Below are 19,509 nucleotides of genomic sequence, written 5' to 3' on the forward strand. Positions count from 1 at the left end.
CATAGGTGTTCCTGATATTATAGCCTTCTAGTCAGTACCTTTTCCCGAGACCCAAATCTAATGATCTGCTCATCTCAAACCTGTATCTTTAAAGCAAAAACCTGACCATTTTCTTGCTTACAATGGTATGAATACAGACTAAGTCCAACCCAGCCCATTCCTTCAGGAAACAAAACGGGAAAGTTGGTAATACACTATTCTCATTATATGTTTGAAAACATTTCTCTTGATAGTCTTTTCAAACTGGTTTGCTCCATGGTGCTCGGCTTTCAAGTAGAGTATGCAACAGAACCCCACTTTGAGAACATTTATATCAAGTGAGTGCAAGTACTCAAACAGGAACCAGGATAATGAGTACAATATGAATTGTCATAGAAACAAAATCAATCACTGAGGACAGAATTTGATTTAGATTAGATTACAGCGTGGAAACAGGCCCTTTGGCCCAACAAGTCCACACCGACCCGCCGAAGCGCAACCCACCCATGCCCCTACATTTACCCCTTATCTAACACTACAGGCAATTTAGCATAGCCAATTCACCTAACCTGCACATCTTTGGACTGTGGGAGGAAACCCACGCAGACACAGGGAGAACGTGCAAACTCCACACAGTCAGTTGCCTGAGGCGGGAATTGAACCGGGGTCTCAGTCGCTGTGAGGCAGCAGTGCTAACCACTGTGCCACCGTGCTGCCCACACTTGAAGGAAATAATTAAAAGTGGCAGTTAAGTCTTCAAAGAGACAATTCCTGTGTGAAGTAGCACCAGCACTAACATATCCTGGTTGTGTTCACATTTCTTCAATTTCAATAAACTAAATATATACATGTTTTAAATCATCTGCTCAGCAAATGTCAGAGGAATGAGTGACTGCATTCCTACATTGCTCCTCAAACTTCATATCCTTTATCACCAACATCTTGTTTTGCTGTTTTCTTGAATGAGATACTCTTCAATATTCCTCCACAATATTGCCCGTTTCAGCCACTGTATTAGCTTATCAGCTGCTAAACCCCTCATCCATCATCCTGACACCTTCAGAGTTAAGCATTCTAATTGGCTTCTGGCTGTGTTCTGATTTTGTAACTCCCAAGATTTAAGTTCAACTCCCTGCATTACCATAGTCGTCTCAATCTGTTAAAAATGTTCTGAGAACTCAGTGATCCTTCAATTCTAGTGCTTCTGCATCCCCAGCTGAGTCATAAACATTCAGCTTTCTACATCAATCTTGCATTGCGATATGGTCCTTAAACTCATCTACTTTAATGCACCTGTCCTAATATCCTTTTATGTGGCTTGGTTCAAACTTTTATTTTCTAACTCTTCTATGAAGTGCTTGGTATGATTGATACATTAAAGGTTAAGTCCTAAGTCCACGGAGACGACAAACTGGCTGAACAATTCTAGCTACCCTGCTGAAGTAATGCCACATTATCAATTTCCGACCCTTACAGAGTTTTGACATCCTATAAAATCTGCATTTTTTCTCAGCATCCATTTTCATTTCATAACAATAATTTTCTTTATAAGATTTCCTTGATGGCTCAGCATGTGTCTAAACCAGATAAATCCACTTTTGACCACCCCACACACCCCCTCCAAATTTGGTGCAAGCTGAGTTAATCTATCTGTGACAGTGACAGTGTGATTGTATAGTGCCACTGGTCATGGTGTATAGTCCAAGGCTGTTTCCTTTTTGGACATCAATATCACATGCATAACCTTACTGTTACCTGTGGTCAAGTCTCTCACTTGAAGAGAGATTGAGTAGAGTGGAACTATGCTCATTGGAATCTAGAAGAATTTTGGGGGGGGGGGTGACCTTTATAGATACGTAAAATTATGGAGGGAATAGGTAAGAAAGAAGCAGGGAGGTTGTTTCTATTCGCAGGTGAAACTAGAACTAGGGGGCATAGCCTCAAATTAAGGGTGAGGGGGAAGATTTAGGACTGAGTGGAGGAGGAACTTCACCCAAAGGGTTGTAAATCTATGCAAATACCCTGCTCAGTGAATGTTTTTCAGGATAGATAGATTTTTGAACATTAAAATAATTAAGAGTTATGGTGAGTGGGCAGCTACGTGGAACTGAGTCCATAAAAGGATCAACCATGATCTTATTGAATGGTGACACAGAATTAATGGGCCAGATGGCCTACTCCTGCCCCTATTTCTTCTGTTCTTATGAATATAAAAGCAGCGATATACTTCCGAGGCACGATAAAGCTCTGGTCAGACCACATTTGGAGTATTGTGCGCAGTTTTGGGCCCTATCTCTCAGGAAAGATGTACTGGCCTTGAAGCGAATTCAGGGGAAGTTCACGCGAATGATCCCAGAAATGAAAAGCTTAACATATGAAGAAAGTTTGAGAACTCTGGGCCTATACTCAATAGAGTTTAGAAGGGTGAGAAGAGATCTAACCGAAACATATGGAATACTGAATGGTCTGGACAAAGGAGATGTTGAGATGTTTCCATTGGTAGGGAAGACTAGGACCCGAGGTGACCTTTTAAAAACAGAGATAAGGAGAAATGTCTTCAGCCAGAGAGTAGTGAATGTATGGAATTTATTGCCATAGAAGGCTTTGGAGGCCAGGTCATTGTGCATATATAAGACTGAGATAGATATGTTCTTGAGATCAAGGGGATCAAGGGTCATGGGGAGAACGTGGGAGAATGGGGTTGAGAACTTATCAGCCATGATTAAATGGCAGAGCAGACTCAATGAACTGAATGGCCTAATTTCTGCTCCCATAGCTTATGGTCTTATAAAGTGTTAGCTTGGACCAGTGGTATTTGGCTGACTCCAAGACAGGAAATTGCAGTACTTGAACATTCAATTACATCTGACTTTTCAGTTCAGTATTGAAGGAGTGCTATATTGCGCAGTATTTTGGGTGAGACATCACATTGAGGCAACTATCTGTTGACTAAGGTGGATGTAAAAGACCCCACAACATTATGAACAGTAACTAAATTCTTCTTAAGAGCTAGAGTCTCACTCCATTCCTCAACTAGCATTAATAAAACCTGATCAACTTATCATTTAGCTCATTGCTGTTTGGAGAGTGAGCTGTGTGAACCAGGCCTGAAACAGAAAAAGCACATCTAAAAATGTTAATCAGTGGCTTTAAAGCACTCTGGGACATGTAAGACTCTATAAATCCCTAGTCACTTGTCATCACATCTTACCTGTTGTGATTGTTTGATTCTACACAATATGTAGACAGGCCAACAAGAGGTGAGGCCATACTGGATTTGGTTCTGGGTAACGAACCAGGCCAGGTGTTAGAATTGGAGGTAGGTGAGCACTTTGGGGATAGTGACCACAATTCGGTGACTTTTACTCTAGTGATGGAGAGGGATAAGTGTGCACTGCAGGGCAAGAGTTATAGCTGGGGGCAGGGAAATTATGATGCGGTGAGGCAGGACCTAGGATGCGTGGCTTGGAAAAGTAGGCTTCAAGGCATGGGCACAATTGATATGTGGAGCTTGTTCAAGGAGCAACTATTGAGTGTCCTTGATAAGTATGTACCTGTCAGGCAGGGAGGAAAGGGTTGTGTGAGGGAGCCGTGGTTTAATAAGGAATTGGAATCCCTTGTTAAATGGAAGAGGGCGGCCTATGTAAAGACGAGGTGTGAAGGTTCAATTGGAGCAATTGAGAGTTAGAAGGTAGCCAGGAAGGATCTGAAGAGAGAGCTAAGAGCAGCAAGGAGGGGACATGAAAAGTCCTTAGTTGGTAGGATTAGGGAAAACCCTAAGGCTTTCTATAGGTATGTCAGGAATAAAAGAATGACTAGGGTAGGAATAGGTCCAGTCAAGGATAGTAGTGGGAAGTTGCGTGTGGAGGCTGAAGAGATTGGGGAGACACTGAATGAATACTTTTCGTCAGTATTCACTCAGGAACAGGACATTATTGCCGATGTGAATATTGAGTCACAATTAATTAGAATGGACGGCTTTGAGGTATGTAGGGAAGAGGTGTTGGAAATTCTGGAAAGGGTGAAAATAGATAAGTCCCCTGGGCCTGATGGCATTTATCCTAGGATTCTCTGGGAAGCAAGGGAGGAGATTGCAGAGCCATTGGCCTTGATTTTTATGTCCTCGTTGTCTACAGGAATAGTGCCAGTAGACTGGAGGATAGCAAATGTGGTAACTATAGGCCGGTGAGTCTCACTTCTGTTGTGGACAAAGTCTTAAGAGAGAATTGTAAGGGATAGGATTTATGAACAGGAATAATGTGATCAAAGATAGTCAGCATGGTTTTGTGAAGGGCAGGTCGTGCCTCACAAACCTTATTGAATTCTTTGAGAAGGTGACTAAGGAGGTAGACGAGGGTAAAGTGGTAGATGTGGTGTATAATGATTTTAGTAAGGCGTTTGATAAGGTTCCCCATGGTAGGCTACTGCAAAAAATACGGAGGTATGGCATTGAGGGTGAGTTGGAGGTTTGGATTAGGAATTGGCTGGCTGGAAGAAGACAGAGGGTAATAGTTGATGGTAAAGGTTCATCTTGGAGTGCAGTTACTAGCGGTGTTCTGCAAGGATCTGTTTTGGGACCATTGCTGTTTGTCATTTTTATAAATGACCTGGAGGAGGGGCTAGAAGGTTGGGTGAGCAAGTTTGCGGATGATACGAAAGTCGGTGGAGTTGTTGACAGTGAGGAAGGATGTGTCAGGTTACAGCGGGATATAGATAAGTTGCAGAGCTGGGAAGAAAGGTGGCAAATGGAGTTCAATGTAGGTAAGTGTGAGGTGATTCACTTTGGTAAGAGTAACAAAAAGACGGGGTACTGGGCTAATGGTCGGATACTTGGTAGTGTGGATGAGCAGAGGGATTTTGGTGTCCATATACACAGATCTCTGAAAGTTGCCACCCAGGTAAATAGTGCGGTGAAGAAGGCATATGGCGTACTGACTTTTATTGGTAGAGGAATTGAGTTCAGGAGTCCTGAGGTCATGTTGCAGTTGTATAAGACTCTGGTGCGGCCACATCTGGAGTATTGTGTGCAGTTTTGGTCGCCATACTATAGGAGGGATGTGGAGGCACTGGAACGGGTACAGAGGAGGTTTAACAGGATGTTGCCTGGTATGGTAGGAAGATCGTATGAGGAAAGGCTGAGGCACTTGGGGCTGTTTTCATTAGAGAAAAGAAGGTTTAGGGGTGACTTGATAGAGATGTACAAGATGATTAGGGGTTTAGATAGGGTTGACCATGAGAACCTTTTTCCACGTATGGAGTCAACTATTACGAGGGGGCATAGCTTTAAATTAAGGGGTAGTAGATATAGGACAGATGTTAGGGGTAGGTTCTTTACTCAGCGAGTCGTGAGTTCATGGAATGCCCTGCCAGTAGCAGTGGTGGACTCTCCCTCTTTATGGGCATTTAAACGGGCATTGGATAGGCATATGGAGGATAGTGGGCTAGTGTAGGTTAGGTGGGCTTGGATCGGCGCAACATCGAGGGCCAAAGGGCCTGTACTGCGCTGTATTTTTCTATGTTCTATTCTCGTGGTTCTTAGTGATACAGCTTATAAATCCAATTCAAAAACTGAGCTTGTATCAACTTACATCAAAGTATCAGTCATTTGGTCTGTCGTGATTGTTGCTGGCTGTTTGAAAGCGTTAACCAAATAGTCTTAGATCCTTGCCCAGATCCCTTCAAATATAGGATGTGCAAAGTTTCAAAAAATTGTATGCTTTTTTTTAAACGTACTGATCATTCTTCTCCCCCATCCACGCAAGGTTGAAGCTGAGCTATCAGGGTTAATAATTTGTTTTAATAGTTATTTTTTCAGAGCACTGTCACCCCCCTCACATTGTGGTATTAACTATAAAAGCTATAACTTAAATCCTCATCTGCATGTTGAGCACTTAACTAAATCTAAATGTTTTGCTATACATGCACTTAGAAAATTTGGCAACGTACACAGAATGCTTCAGGGTAGGGTAAAGACACAAATCATTGAATACACAGCCATTACAGTTAACAAGGCATTCATTCCTCAGTATGATCTTGGTTCATCTTTTGATACAAGTATCCAGTTATTACCTTAAAAAAGGGGCAACTTTTAAGACTAGCCAGAATGAAAAAAAACTATTTAAATCAAATCTAAATTAAATGTATTTTGTACAGTGAACAATTATATGCTAATTTGTAATAGATTATAATTGGATATGAAACTCTTTTGAAACGTCCATCTCCTACTAAAAGATTAGTCCCTCTTAGGCAGCAGTGGATATTCAGTCATCAACAGACCCTTCTCGTACAAGGCAGCCGCTAAGGAAATCTGTGGAAAGAAGGAAAGCACAAAGGCTGCACAGTTAGGAAGATTTTCCAGCCTTTTTGTTTATAAAAGATCACTTATTATCTGATGACTCAGGAGTTTACCCAACAAACAGCACTCACATTAAACACTAACACTGTTTACGCGAAGCCTTGGGCAGTGCAAAGGTATCTGCCTTATGACAATAACATTATTGCAATAGCATGGGTTCCCATTTGATTGTGCTATTTGGGCTAGAAGGATTGGTGGTTATTGACCAAGGATTGGTGGTTATTGACAGAGGATGGGGCTACACTCTGTAGGTTTGAAGGCAAACAGCATCTGTACAAATAATTCTGCCTCTACCCTCACTGCCCCACAAAGTCAGCAATTTTAAGAGGAGGAGAGTGAAAATAATATACTGACAGAAAATTACTTATTTCATAATTTCATTGAAAATTTTGCATTGTGCAATGTTTGTTTACAGAATATAAATATCAACTTGAGTTAGCTAAAATTAGTTATGTGATCAGTGTTGCCTGCATTAATGAAAACAATGTGCACTCCTAGTAAAAAAGGTTTCCTATGCAAAAATACAATTCTTGCAAAAAAGGTTTTACACCACAAAATAAAACTGCATTAAAACAGCATTATTCTATAAGTGGGATCAGATGAGCCAATGGGCCGAGGAGCAACAGATGGAGTTTAACTTAGATAAATGTGAGGTGTTGCATTTTGGAAAGGCAAATCAGGGCAGGACTTATGCACCTAATGGTAAAGTCCTGGTGAGTGTTGCTGAACAAAGAGACCTTGGAGTGCAGGTTCTTAGTTCCGTGAAAGTGGAGTCTCAGGTAGATGGGACAGTAAAGAAGGCGTTTAGTATGCTCTCCTTTAGATTAGATTACTTACAGCATGGAAACAGGCCTTTTGGCCCAACAAGTCCACACCGACCCTCCGAAAAGCAACCCACCCAGACCCATTCCCCTACATTTACCTGTTCACCAAACACTACAGGCAATTTAGCATGGCCAATTCACCTAATCTGCACATTTTTGGACTGTGGGAGGAAACCGGAGCACCCGGAGGAAACCGCGCAGACACTGGGAGAATGTGCAAACTCCATATAGACAGTTGCATAAGGCGGGAATTGAACCCAAGTATCTGGTGCTGTGAGGCAGCAGTGCTAACCACTGTGCCACCATGCCGGGATCAGAGCAATGGGTTTAGGAGTTGGGAGGTCATATTGCGACTGTACAGGACATTGGTTAGGCCATTTTTGGACTATTGTGTGCAATTCTAGTCTCCCTCCTATAGGAAAAATGTTGTGAAACTTGAAAGGGTTGGAGAGTTTGAGCTAGAGGGAGAGTGTGAATTGGCTGGGGCTGTTTTCCCTGGAGTGTCAGAGGCTGAGGGGTGACCTTATAGAAGTTTATAAAATCATGAGGGGCAATGGATGGGGTTAATAGATAAGGTCTTTTCCCTGGTTTGGGGGGAGTCCAGAACTAGATGGCATAGGTTTAGGGGGAGAGGGAAAAGATATAAATGAGACCGAAGGGGCAACGTTTTCACTCAGAGGGTGGTGCGTGTATGGAATGAGCTGCCAGAGGAAGTGGTGGAGGCTGGTACAATTACAACATTTAAAAGGCATGTGGATAGATATATGAATTGGAAGGGTTTATAGGAATATGGGCCATGTGCTGGCAAATAGGACTATATTAATTTAGGACATCTTTATGTCTCTAAGTAACAGCTTGCTGAAAATCCTTTACATGACCCTCGCTTTAACCTTAAAGCATTAAACCAACTAAAGGTACCTGCTGGATATGAGGGACTGAACTATATAATACCTGCATCTGTATCTAATCTTTGTGACAAATGAGTGAGAGTGAAACTACATTATCTACAGGATAGAGTGAGAGTAAATCATTTTATTACAACTCACAAAAACACATGCTACTGGGCACATTTGACATTGGGACACTCGCTCTGAGGATTATAAATGAGACACCTCTTACAGGGAATAAAGTATTTTTGTTTGTGACAATCATCATAGCTTCAATAAGTTGTTAGGTTGAATAGGAACAATTTTAACTGCTCCCCTGATGGCTTAGTGTATAGATGTTTGAGATACCATTGAGCCAAAGAGCCTGATTGGTATGCTAGTAGTCCCGTTTAGTGCATTCACCAGTTGACACTTCATTTTTAGATATGGTCCTGGCATATCCATGCCTGCACTCTCCATTGAACCAGCGTTGATGGTAACATTTGAGCGGTGGAATATGTGGGCAATGAGTTTGCAAATTGTGCTACAGTACAATTCTGCTGCTGTTGATGGCCCACAGTGCTTCATGGATACCCAGTCTTGAGCTGTTAGATCTGTTTAAAGTCTGTCCCATTTAGCATGTAACACAACTCGATGGAAGGTAACACAGTCTGTAAGCAGGACTTCATCTCCACACAAACTCTGTGGTGGTCACTCTTACCAATATTATCAAGGACAGACAATTCTGCAGCCGGCAGATTGGTAAGGACGAAATCAAGTATGCTTTTCCCTCTTGTTGGTTCCTTCACCATCTGCCACAGACCTAGTCTAGCAGCTATGTCCTTTTAGAATTCAACCAGTTTTGAGTTCTAATTTCAGTCTTCTACTGGAAAAAGTTTTGGAATTTAGTTTATCTAAATCTTCGAAAGTGTTGAATGCCTCTTAAATCGTCACTTAACATTCTCTAGACTTTTCATACACCTGGAATCATTTATAAAACAGTGTGGGAGGCGATGGCCCAGTAGTCTTATTGCTGGACTGTTAATCCAGGTGATGCTCTGGGGACTTGGGTTCAAATCCCGCTACGGGGGATATGGTGGAATTGGAATTCAATAAAAAACGTCTGGAATTAAGAAACCCTTGTTGATTGTCAGTAAAACCCATCTGGCTCACTAATGCCAGGGAAACTGGCATCCTTACCTGGTCTGACCTACATGTGACTTCAGACCCACAGCAATTCGGTTGACTCTTAACTGCCCTCTGGGCAATTAGGGATGAGCAATAAATGAGTAATCAACTCTGCAAAAAAATGTCCCCTGGTTGGGGAAAACATTTATTATGTAGTGGCACTGGTCTACTTTAATACAAATGTTCCTTAACCATTTATGTTCTTCACATCATTCAGTTATCTCTATTTTCTCTCTCAGCTCTCCCATAACCTTGGTGAAATAGTGACACCATCTCCTGTGTAGTGACATGGCCGACTTTGCTGGAGTGAAACAAGAGATGGGAGTCTGGGCAAGCTTTTCCACTTCAAATGATCACAGTCCATTCAGATCCTATCCTCGTTAACTGAGTACGTTTTCGAGCAGCAGTGAGCAGCTAGTGACAGGACCTTGATGGCTCCTTCCATCTTATCACTGTGCCAAATTTGATCATCGAGTTAGGAAAAGATCCATTATATACGTGCTAGCTCTGTAAATGGAACTATGTATTGCCACTTAGAAACAAAATACTTTGGATGCTGGAAACAAAATGCTGCAGATAGTCAGTAGATCAGGCAGCATTAATGGTTAGAGAATGAGTTAACTTTTCAGGTCAAAAGCCTTCAATGACCCAACATTTCCTATTCACATTTACTCTCTTTCTCAGGAGATGATGATCCCTTCCAAATACTCTAGTGTAAAAAAAAGTTACATCACACTTGGAAAATGAAAAATCTAAACGGAGCAGAGCAGTGAAAAGTTCAAGGAGTACAAACACACAAATCACAAAATTGAGACAGTTTAGAAAAGTTCTAACAAAACCAAACCAAACCAAACAGTACAAAGAGAGGCCATTTATTTCTAGAGGGGCAGTTTAAAAAGTAGAAAAGTTTAACAGACTTGTTCTGAATCTTGATTAGACGACACTTGGACACTGTTCTGGTTGCTGTATTATTTAAAAAGACAATAAAGCCACTGACCAGCTATCAAACAGAATTACTGGGGTGATACCAAACTGAAAAGTTGTACACATTGAGAACGAACAGAAAGTGGTTCAGAAAGAAAGTTGCGGGATGACATGGTAGAGGACTTTAAAATGATAAAACATTCTAATATTAGTAGGGAGAAGAAGATGAGACAGAAAGAGAGGTGAGAAAGTAAGTGCGTGTACATATGTGTGAGAGAGAGAGAGACAGAGAAAGAGAAGAGGAGAGTTTTTGTGGAAGCAGTAAAATCAGAGGCATCAACACAAGATAAAACAAACTAAATGGGGCATTTGGAAAAAAAACTTACTTCCAGAGAGTAAAGAAAATACAGGACTTGTGTCCAAGGGAAAGTTAGACAAGCAAATAAAGAATAGAAGGCTATGCTGAGGAAGTTTGAAAGGTTGGTTTCAAAGTAAAGTATAAACATTGGCCTGGTTGGTTGAGCTGTTTCTGTCTTACACATTCAATATAATTCTACATAAATCCCAACCCACTTCCTTATTGTAACACAGATGGAGTCATTGCAGTTTAAAATCAGGGACCTTAACACAGATTATACAAGCAAATTATTTCTAGGTTTGATCTCTACCATATTCGAAAAATGTCATACCTTGTCATCCAGACTTCCAGCTGGAAGACTATCAACTTTTACATATTGTGGGTATGAACAAAGCAGGAGCTCTACCCCATCAGCAAGCTGCAAGAGAAATATAACAATTTTTTTTGCAGTAACATTTTTATTCATTAGTTCTGTATGCACTTTTGACATACTGCCTAGAGAAAATTAAAGCAGGAAGGTTCATTTCCAGACGTTTCGTTACCCTACTAGGTAACATCTTGAATGGACCTCGGGCGAAGCAATCCTGAAAATTCCTGCTTTCTATTTATAGGTTTGGGTTGGTGATGTCATTTCCTGTGGTGATGTTATTTTCTGTGGTGAAGTCACTTCCTGTTCCTTTTCTCAGGGGGTGGTAGATAGGGTCGAACTCGATGTGTTTGTTAATAGAGTTTGTCTATCAACAAACATCAAGTTAGACCCCATTTACCACCCCTGAGAAAAGGAACAGGAAGTGACTTCACCACAATAAATAACATCACCACAAGAAACGACATCACCAACCCAAAGAAACCCAAACATATAAATAGAAAGTAGGAATTTTCAGCATTGCTTCGCCTGAGGCCCACTGAAGATGTTACCTAGTAGGTAATGAAATGCTTGAAAATGAACCTTTCAGCTCAGCGAGCAAACCTACATCCAAAACCCCAACCTGAGCTACAAATCTTCTCAAAACTTGCTGAAATTAAAGCAAACTAGTAAATGACTCCAGCAATCATTTCCTAGTCATTCTGTAGTGACGAGGAAATTTTGAAAGAAAATTTCCATGAAAATGAGCTTTTTAAAAAACATATTATGGTAAACTAATTTATGATCAATCTGTACAATTTATCTTACCTCTGGATCAATTTCTATGCATTTTTCTTCTTCCTTGTGATAATCTCTGGAATTTTCTATTGTGTAGTACAGCAATATGCTGCCATTCTCACCACATAATCTACCGAGCAAAACATACAATCATATCAGTTAGCATTCGGGTCACATCAAAGGATTATGAGTTGGGGATAAATAATAGAATGCTTTTAATTATGACAGCTAGAACTTCACCTGATGAAAGAGCAGCACTCTGGAAGCTTGTGATTTCAAATAAACCTGTTGCACTATAACCTGGTGTCGTGTGACTTCTGATATCGCTCTCCCTACTGCTGACAGATATTTCTGGTGCAACATGAAACTATACCTATTTCTAGTAATAGCTAAATGCGCTGAAACATGAAATGTCTCCGGGACCAGATGACCCGCAGGGTCCTAAAAGAAATAGCTGCAGAAATTGTGGAGGAATTTTCCAAAATTTCTTACTTTCTGGAAGATACTCAGCAGATTGGAAAATTGCTAATGTAACCATTTCATTCAAGGACAGAAGACGACAGTAGGAAGCTGCAGAAATGTTGGCTTTTATTGCAATACAAAAATGGCTAAGTATTACTGCAGCTGTACAGGGCCTTGGTGAGACCACATCTCGTAGCAGCTCAGATGTGCTAAATTGGACAAATGCTGAAATTAAGACAACTATGCAGTGAAGGCAGAGTAGCATTAATGGAGGTTTTTAATCTTAACATAGACTGGGAAAGACAGACAAGCACCTGCCAGAAAGAGCAAGCCTAGTTTCCTGCTGCAATGCAGGAAGAGAGAGCGAGCATGAGAACAAACAGAGGAAGGCAAGTCTGGAGTAGGTCAGTTCTGAAAGGTCACAGAACAATTTGGCAATTCATCGAGCTCTTTTATTTCATTATTGCTTATTTTAAAAGTAGAACTTCTACTGGGGTTTATAGGACAAATATATAAACAAGTGGAGAAACCTTTCAGCTTAAGAGTTTGTATTTTTGAATGACTGCATTAATTTCACACTGAAAAAGTTTTTTTTGCCTACTTCAGGACAACAATCCTACATAATAATATCAGAAATGGTTATGACTCTTAGTTCCAGACGTCAACATGTTCTCCCAATCTATGTTTTACCAGAAGGAAAATTAATGAAACATTAAAGAAAAATTTATAAGCCTGGCTTATAAACATCAAGTAGAGAAGGAAATCTTAACATTATAGGTGTAGTATTTAATTATAACTGAACAGAGGAATAGTTTGGGCTAGTGGCTTTTATGCTGTTTGATTGCTGACAGAAACAGCAGTGTTATAAATTAGATTAGATTACATTACATTCCTTACAGTGTGGAAACAGGCCCTTCGGCCCAACCAGTCCATACCGACCCTCCAAAGAGTAACCCATCCAGAACCATTTCCCTCCTAACACTAATGGGCAATTTAGCATGGCCAATTTACCTGACCTGCACATCTTTGGATTGTGGAAGGAAACTGGAGCACCCGGAGGAAACCCACGCAGACACGGGGAGAACATGCACACTCCACACAGACAGTCGCCTGAGGCTGGAATCGAACCTGGGACCCTGGTGCTGTGAGGCTAACCACTGAGCCACCGTGCCGCTCTATAGAACAGGCAATATTTTAAACTCTCTTTTCTAATCCAGCTTCCAATGTGTTAGAGGCTGAGCCTCTAAAGCTATCAACGACTAGCAATAACCCCAGTCGTACTGTATGTAATGGACTTGTAAATCCCTGAAATTCTGGCTTCTTATTCATTATTTCTCTTTTCCACCCAGCCCTCTGAACTTTCTTTGACCCACCACAGACAACTGTATTTTTGGTAGCTTAAGATTCTGGAAATGCTTCCCTTGACTTCTGCATCTCTCTCACTTCCTCTCTTGTCTTGGTGCCTATTTCTTTAACCATTTGTCTTAATATTACCTTCTTTGACTCAGCATGAAGTTTTGTTTTATTACACCCCAGGTGAAGTGTCTTAGCTTTCCTATTTTGGGCCATATGCAAGTATGAATGAATATTCTTTATGGGGTCGACATTCAGTCAAGTCCACACTCCCATGTCATTTGATAACTTAGGAAAATGGTTTTCCATTCTGAGAAATCTTCAGCAGTGCACATCTCCACTTGGACGGAAATCACAAATCAGTTACATTGGTAAAAGACCCAGTTTCAAGATACCATCCAATGGTTAGTGAGCAAACAGTCATTGGTGTGCAGACAGAAAACTCTAAAGCTTTTTTGTTAAAGATATGATATGAATGAAGATGATCACAAAAGATAATACTCAGATTCTTAGTGATTTCAAAAGACAATTTTGAATAAATTAAAAAAGGGCTAAGAAATTTTGCAAGGGAAGTACTTTCTAGTAAATGATGTTCCCGTTTTCAGCTACTTGTAAAATGTCATTTAAGCCATACCAAAGAATGTCTGGGACAATCACATCTGTTCTAAGGTAAAGTCACAGCTATAAAAGAGTGACCCACGGCACCAGTGTGTGTATGGCAAGGTCCCATGGACAATTGACTAGGTATTGATTCAACAGTGTTGGCCAAAAGATCAACATTTACCAGGATGCCTGCAAGAACTCCCCTGCTCTCTTCAAGAACTGTCATGGAAACACTCCATGTTCTGATCAGCACAGCTGTCAGCAAATAATGTTTAATATTTTTAACACAGACCCATTCTTTGCTGAGTCATGATTGTCTATTATACTTCTATTTTATTGAAAATGTTTGATCAAACCAAATTGGAAGGAATGTATTGGAAGGTTAGTACTTCCTGTCAGAACGTTTTGAATAGGGATGTATAAGCTGGTGTCAAACTTGCTCTTTTTTTTCAGTAGGACATACAGCATTATTATTTATTATTTGCAAATGAACTGAAAGTACACGTTAAGTCAAATTCATAAAAAGCACATTTGATGAGATTTCACATTGATATTATTCTGAAACACTGTACAGGAAAAGTAGAAATAAGAGACCTAGCAATATTACTGCGAAGCATTCGTATCCGGGTACTTCCTCGAATCTGTAGAACAACATTGCGTGGCCCACCATCTCTCCATCGAGCTGGTGCACTATACACAGTGCACGCTAATTCCTCTAGAAGTGAAAAATGCAATTATATTTAATACCAGGAAGGTACAGTTTTGATTGTATACAAAATATTAGATGCCATTTCAAGTTAAAATGAAACAGTCAGATCTTTAATCAAAGTCGATCACCTGATGGAAATTCCTTCTGTTGGTACCATGTCAGTTAAGGCAGTTCCATCAGGAGCTGGGGCAAGAGGAAAGATTACGGAGAAAAGAGAAACCGTATGATAATGTGTAATTGTTGATAAAGAAAGGTTATCAATGGAGTGCTCTATATTAGTCCAGAAGAGCAAAATTAGGCCATTTGGCCTATTGCATCTGCTCTGCCATTCAATCATGGCTGGTATGTTTCTCAAACCCATTCTCCTGCCTTCTCGCATGAGAAGAAGATTAACATTTTGATTATTGCTCTCTTGCAGTTCATGAAGATGCAGTAGTAATCTGCTCAAGTGCAGGTCCTCTGCTAACCTCCCTATGCCTCACAATCTTGCACTTTTTTCTAGTTGCTCATAAGAGTCTCCTGTTTTCAATTTTTATGAGCAAAATAGCTCCTGCTGACTTCCTCATGTGTCCTTAAAGAAAACACAAATCCTCTTTACAAAAGGACCTCCTCCTGTAAGCAGCTTTTGTCCCTCAGGGTCTTAGTTCTTCTGCCACCATACGGATGGTTTGCTGCTTCCACCATTGGCTATCACTTGATTAGCAAGCTTGTAAATAAGGCTTTGTGCCATTTGTTTTCTATGCAAACTTTATAATGAAATGTGGTGCATCAAAACCATTCTGCAGTATCACGGCTATTCTAATGAGATAATTCCTCACTGTAAATTATTCAAACTCATTTTTAAACATGAAAAGTGCTCAGTCATATGTCAGGCTACCCTGGAAGAGCAAGATATCTCAAAACATTTGAGCAACAGGTGAAACTAGCTATTTCACACTGCCACTAAGCCGTAACATGCCTGTCATTTACCACTAACAGCCAAAAAGATATTCTGCCTATCAAACAAATTAAAGATGTGGTATATGAATATCAGCGTTGGATGTGATGCCAAATATGTAGCTATATGTCTCAAAGACTGGTAGATTATACCAAAGAGCACAGTTCCATGGCTTTTCACAACAAGCAAGGTACTGTGTGTATTTAACCAGCCTGCGCTTAGAAAATTCACGACAGTGTCCAACATTAATTGGACAACATTTGCTAAGTAACCCAGAGTAATACTATATTCTGCATTATTTTCTATTACCCTGACATACTTGTGTAAGGCATGATCTGTCTAGTTAGCACGCAAAACAATACTTGTCGTTGTATCTTGCTATATGTGACAATAATAAATTAAATTAAATCAAATCACAGTACAGTATGTTAAGAATCACGCTGACAAACAATTTGGGATTGTCCACTGGTCTTGCTGTCTGGTTACCTGAACGCATGGACACTACAATTATTAAATACAGGGCCCTGCTCTTTGTTGACAAAAAGACTTTGCACACACATTGCGCTTGTTTAAATTCAATAAAATAGCTGGCAGCCATTCTCTGCTTTATTTCTCAGGGTAATGCCTTGACTAACCAGAGTCAATTTGCTCAATTGAAAGTTTAAATAAAGTTTGATAATTAACTGTTTGTGCCAGTTAATGAGACTCTCGCCATGGAGGCATCTCTACCAATCAGAATTCACATTTTAAACAATAAGCATTCTGCTTTCAGAGCATACATTTTATTTTGTTTAAATTAATATTTTCTTGCTAACTATCCTGATCAGTGCAAGACATGATGCTTTGATAAAAAGTCTTCTTAAACTCTATGAAATTAGGATCTTTACCCAGACTTGATCAACTCCCAAAAAGACAGAGGTGACCACTCAGAAATCTCAAATAACCCAAATACCCCAAACCCCAAGAAAATGCATCAATTAATAAAGTAAACAAAATACCTTTTGTAAGTACAGGGGGTAAGCAGTCATGAATAAAATCTTTGGCTTTCTGATCAACAGCTGCATCAATTGGTGCATATTTGAGTAACTTTCTCATTAAATTATAAACCTTTTTATTAAATGATTCCCTCCGTGGATCATCTTCCTGAAAAAGAAAATTCAGATGCAGCAAGTGTTTGCAGTTGCAGTATTTGAAACACAGACCTACATCAGTAAAACACACATGACCAATGCAAAAGCAACACCTCTATAAAAGAATATATGCAAAATAAGTGCACAGTGAATGTCAAAAAGGCACTTCAGATTGGAATTTGTAAATTTGGCATTGTCTTTTATGTTCAACAGTAGCCACAAATGTAACTGATAGCTTAGTGGGTGTGGATAGATAGAGAATTGGTCATCTTACAGAGATATTTAGACTGAGATCTGCCTTTGGTCTCCACCTACTCAAGGCCAGATCTCTCCCCCCCTCTCTTTCTAACTCATTCTTGTCATTTATACCTATCTTCTATTTGAGAGTCTCTGTAAAATTACAGAATTCTGTGTGATCTGAAGCACAAGGTGTATTTGTTAAATTTTCATTGTCATCTGCCGATTATTTCTGTAGATTTGTTGAGTTGGCTTTACAGAAACCACGCAACACAGTTAGAGTTAGTTGAAATCCCATTTCCCTGCTTTTTTTCCTGCATCGTATAGTGTTTTTCTAAATACTGCCCTCTCAAGGTCCACACTCACCATTCTCCCAAAAGCTACTTTTTGAGAGCAATCCCTCAAAAGTTGCAGAATGTCAGAGCCAATCAGAATTAGGAGAGACAGCTGGGGGGAAATGGCTCAACATGTAGTTGACAAGGAGGGTCTTAAGGGGGCTTTTGAAGGCGAGAAATTAGGTAGCAAAGAAAGAGGAGCAAAGAAAGAAAGAGGCAGTTGGAGGGGTAGGACAAGAGACTGGAAGGTTCTATACACGATGGTAAAGTGGACGAACAGGACCACATGAAGCTAGTCAGAACTAGAAGATGGGGGAACACAGCGATAACTATAAGGGATGGTTAATATGGGGGGGAGGAGGAGGGCTGCAAAAATAAGGAGAGCACGGAGGCTGCTCACTCCTCTTCTAGTTTTTCTTGCTATTGCAATCAATAGCTGATCCACTGCTGTTTAGTTTTCTTCCTGACCTGCAGAATATCCCCCCCCCCGGCCCCCCACACCCCTATGGGAAAAAGCAGGGAGGATTGGAGGAGATAACAAAGGCAGGGGAGAGATTTATGGACCCAGCTCTTCCTTATCTCGACTTTGTATTAACGTTATTGCCCTTGTTCTGAACTATGGAAGTAGCCTTTCACAAGTTCATCTCTACTCCTTTCATAATTTAAAAGGCTCTGTTTAAACAGTCCCACCCAGCACCAATGAATACACACTTCAAAAATGTACTTTATTCATAAAAAATCTTTGTATACATACACAGTCATGAAAGCAGTTTGGTTTTGAACAGCCTTTGCATATGGAGAATAAATAAACATTGGAGTTTGAACAAACAAACCCAAGGCATTTCTTACTTATGCAAAATACTACTTACATATATTTGAGACACTGGGAAGGTCCAATAACTGAACAGACCCCCATTGTACTTTGGCCAAAAGACCTTAGACGGTGGTCTTTCCCCCACTGCACCTTGGCAGCAGCTGTCACAAACTTTAGTGCATCCCTCAGCACATAGTCTTGGACCTTGGAATGTGTCAGTCTTCAACACTGGATCGCGGTCACCTCTTTGCTCTGGAGGACCAACAGGTTTCGGGCAGCCTGAAGTGTGTCCTTTAACGAGTTGATGGTCCTTCAGGCACAGGTACTGTTTGTCTCTGTGTGCCTGGAGCATGTATAGGCAGCTGTTCAACAATGATACATCAGCCTCTTCTGGGAAAAGGTCCAAACAACCGCGTGCCTTCTTCCATCTTCTTCACAGTCACCCTGTCCGTGTTCTGGACACCACCTGGCCTGGGTGCAGGTGCTTGCTAAGGTTATAGCTTTTGGTTGGCTTTATCCTGAATTGGTGTTAGGCCGAAACCATTGTGAGAAGGTTCACCAACTGATCATCCTCCAATGTCCAATCACGATCCAGTGATGATCTCGAAATTCTCTGATGACTCGGAACTCGGAGCTTACACTTGAGCTTAGCTGGAAAACCGTCCGCAGGAAGTGTCTCCAGCTGCAACTCCTGGAAACCTGGGTTTTGGAGTTGGAGCAGTTTTTAGGGACACTGTGGAGAATCATGAAGCTGAGTATGGTGGGCTGGTCACTCCTCAGGTTAAGACTCCACAGATAGGAAGGGAATGGGTGACCACCCAACAATGCAAGTGGACCAGGCAGGCAGTGCAGGCTATTCCCCTGAGAAAAAGATAGACCACTTTGGATACAGTTGAGACACTGGCTCCACTGCACGGGACAGGAGGAGAAAGTGTGAGAATGCACTAGTCTTCGGGGATTCAGTTGTAAGGGTTTCTGTGGCCACAAACAAGGTTCCAGGATGGTATGCTGCCTTCCTGATGCTAAGGTCAAGGATGCCTCAGATCACCTAACAGAACATTCTAGAAGGAGGGGGTTATTCCAGTGGCTGTGGTATACATTGATGCAAACAACACTGGTTTGAAAAAAGGGATGAGGCCCTAAAAGCTGAAGATAGGAGTTAGGCAGTAAGTTGAAAAGGACCTCAAAGATAGTGATTTTGGGATTACTATGAATGCCATGTGCTAGGTATAGAAATAGTAGGACTAGAAAGATGGTGCATGGAAAAGTTTTCAGATTCCTGGGACTGACT

General features: G+C 40.8%; 1 protein-coding gene across 2 annotated transcripts in view; it reads right to left on the reverse strand.

Moving 5' to 3' along the window:
* Nucleotides 1–5,976: 5,976 nt before the first annotated feature.
* riox1 (ribosomal oxygenase 1) overlaps nt 5,977–19,509 on the reverse strand; it is a 57,660-nt gene continuing 44,127 nt past the window's right edge. For both annotated transcript variants that reach the window (XM_043695491.2, XM_043695490.2), the window contains exons 11-15: nt 16,701–16,845; nt 14,651–14,771; nt 11,669–11,768; nt 10,826–10,912; nt 5,977–6,286 (exon numbers count right to left, since the gene is read on the reverse strand). In XM_043695491.2, the coding sequence (XP_043551426.1) occupies nt 6,212–6,286; nt 10,826–10,912; nt 11,669–11,768; nt 14,651–14,771; nt 16,701–16,845 (528 nt within the window). In that variant the 3' untranslated portion in view covers nt 5,977–6,211. The remainder of the gene's footprint in view (nt 6,287–10,825; nt 10,913–11,668; nt 11,769–14,650; nt 14,772–16,700; nt 16,846–19,509) is intronic.

The sequence above is a fragment of the Chiloscyllium plagiosum genome, unplaced genomic scaffold (genome assembly GCF_037043375.1).
Source record: "Chiloscyllium plagiosum isolate Xiang-an unplaced genomic scaffold, Cpla_swu_hap1 HiC_scaffold_10, whole genome shotgun sequence".
Taxonomy (NCBI): domain Eukaryota; kingdom Metazoa; phylum Chordata; class Chondrichthyes; order Orectolobiformes; family Hemiscylliidae; genus Chiloscyllium; species Chiloscyllium plagiosum.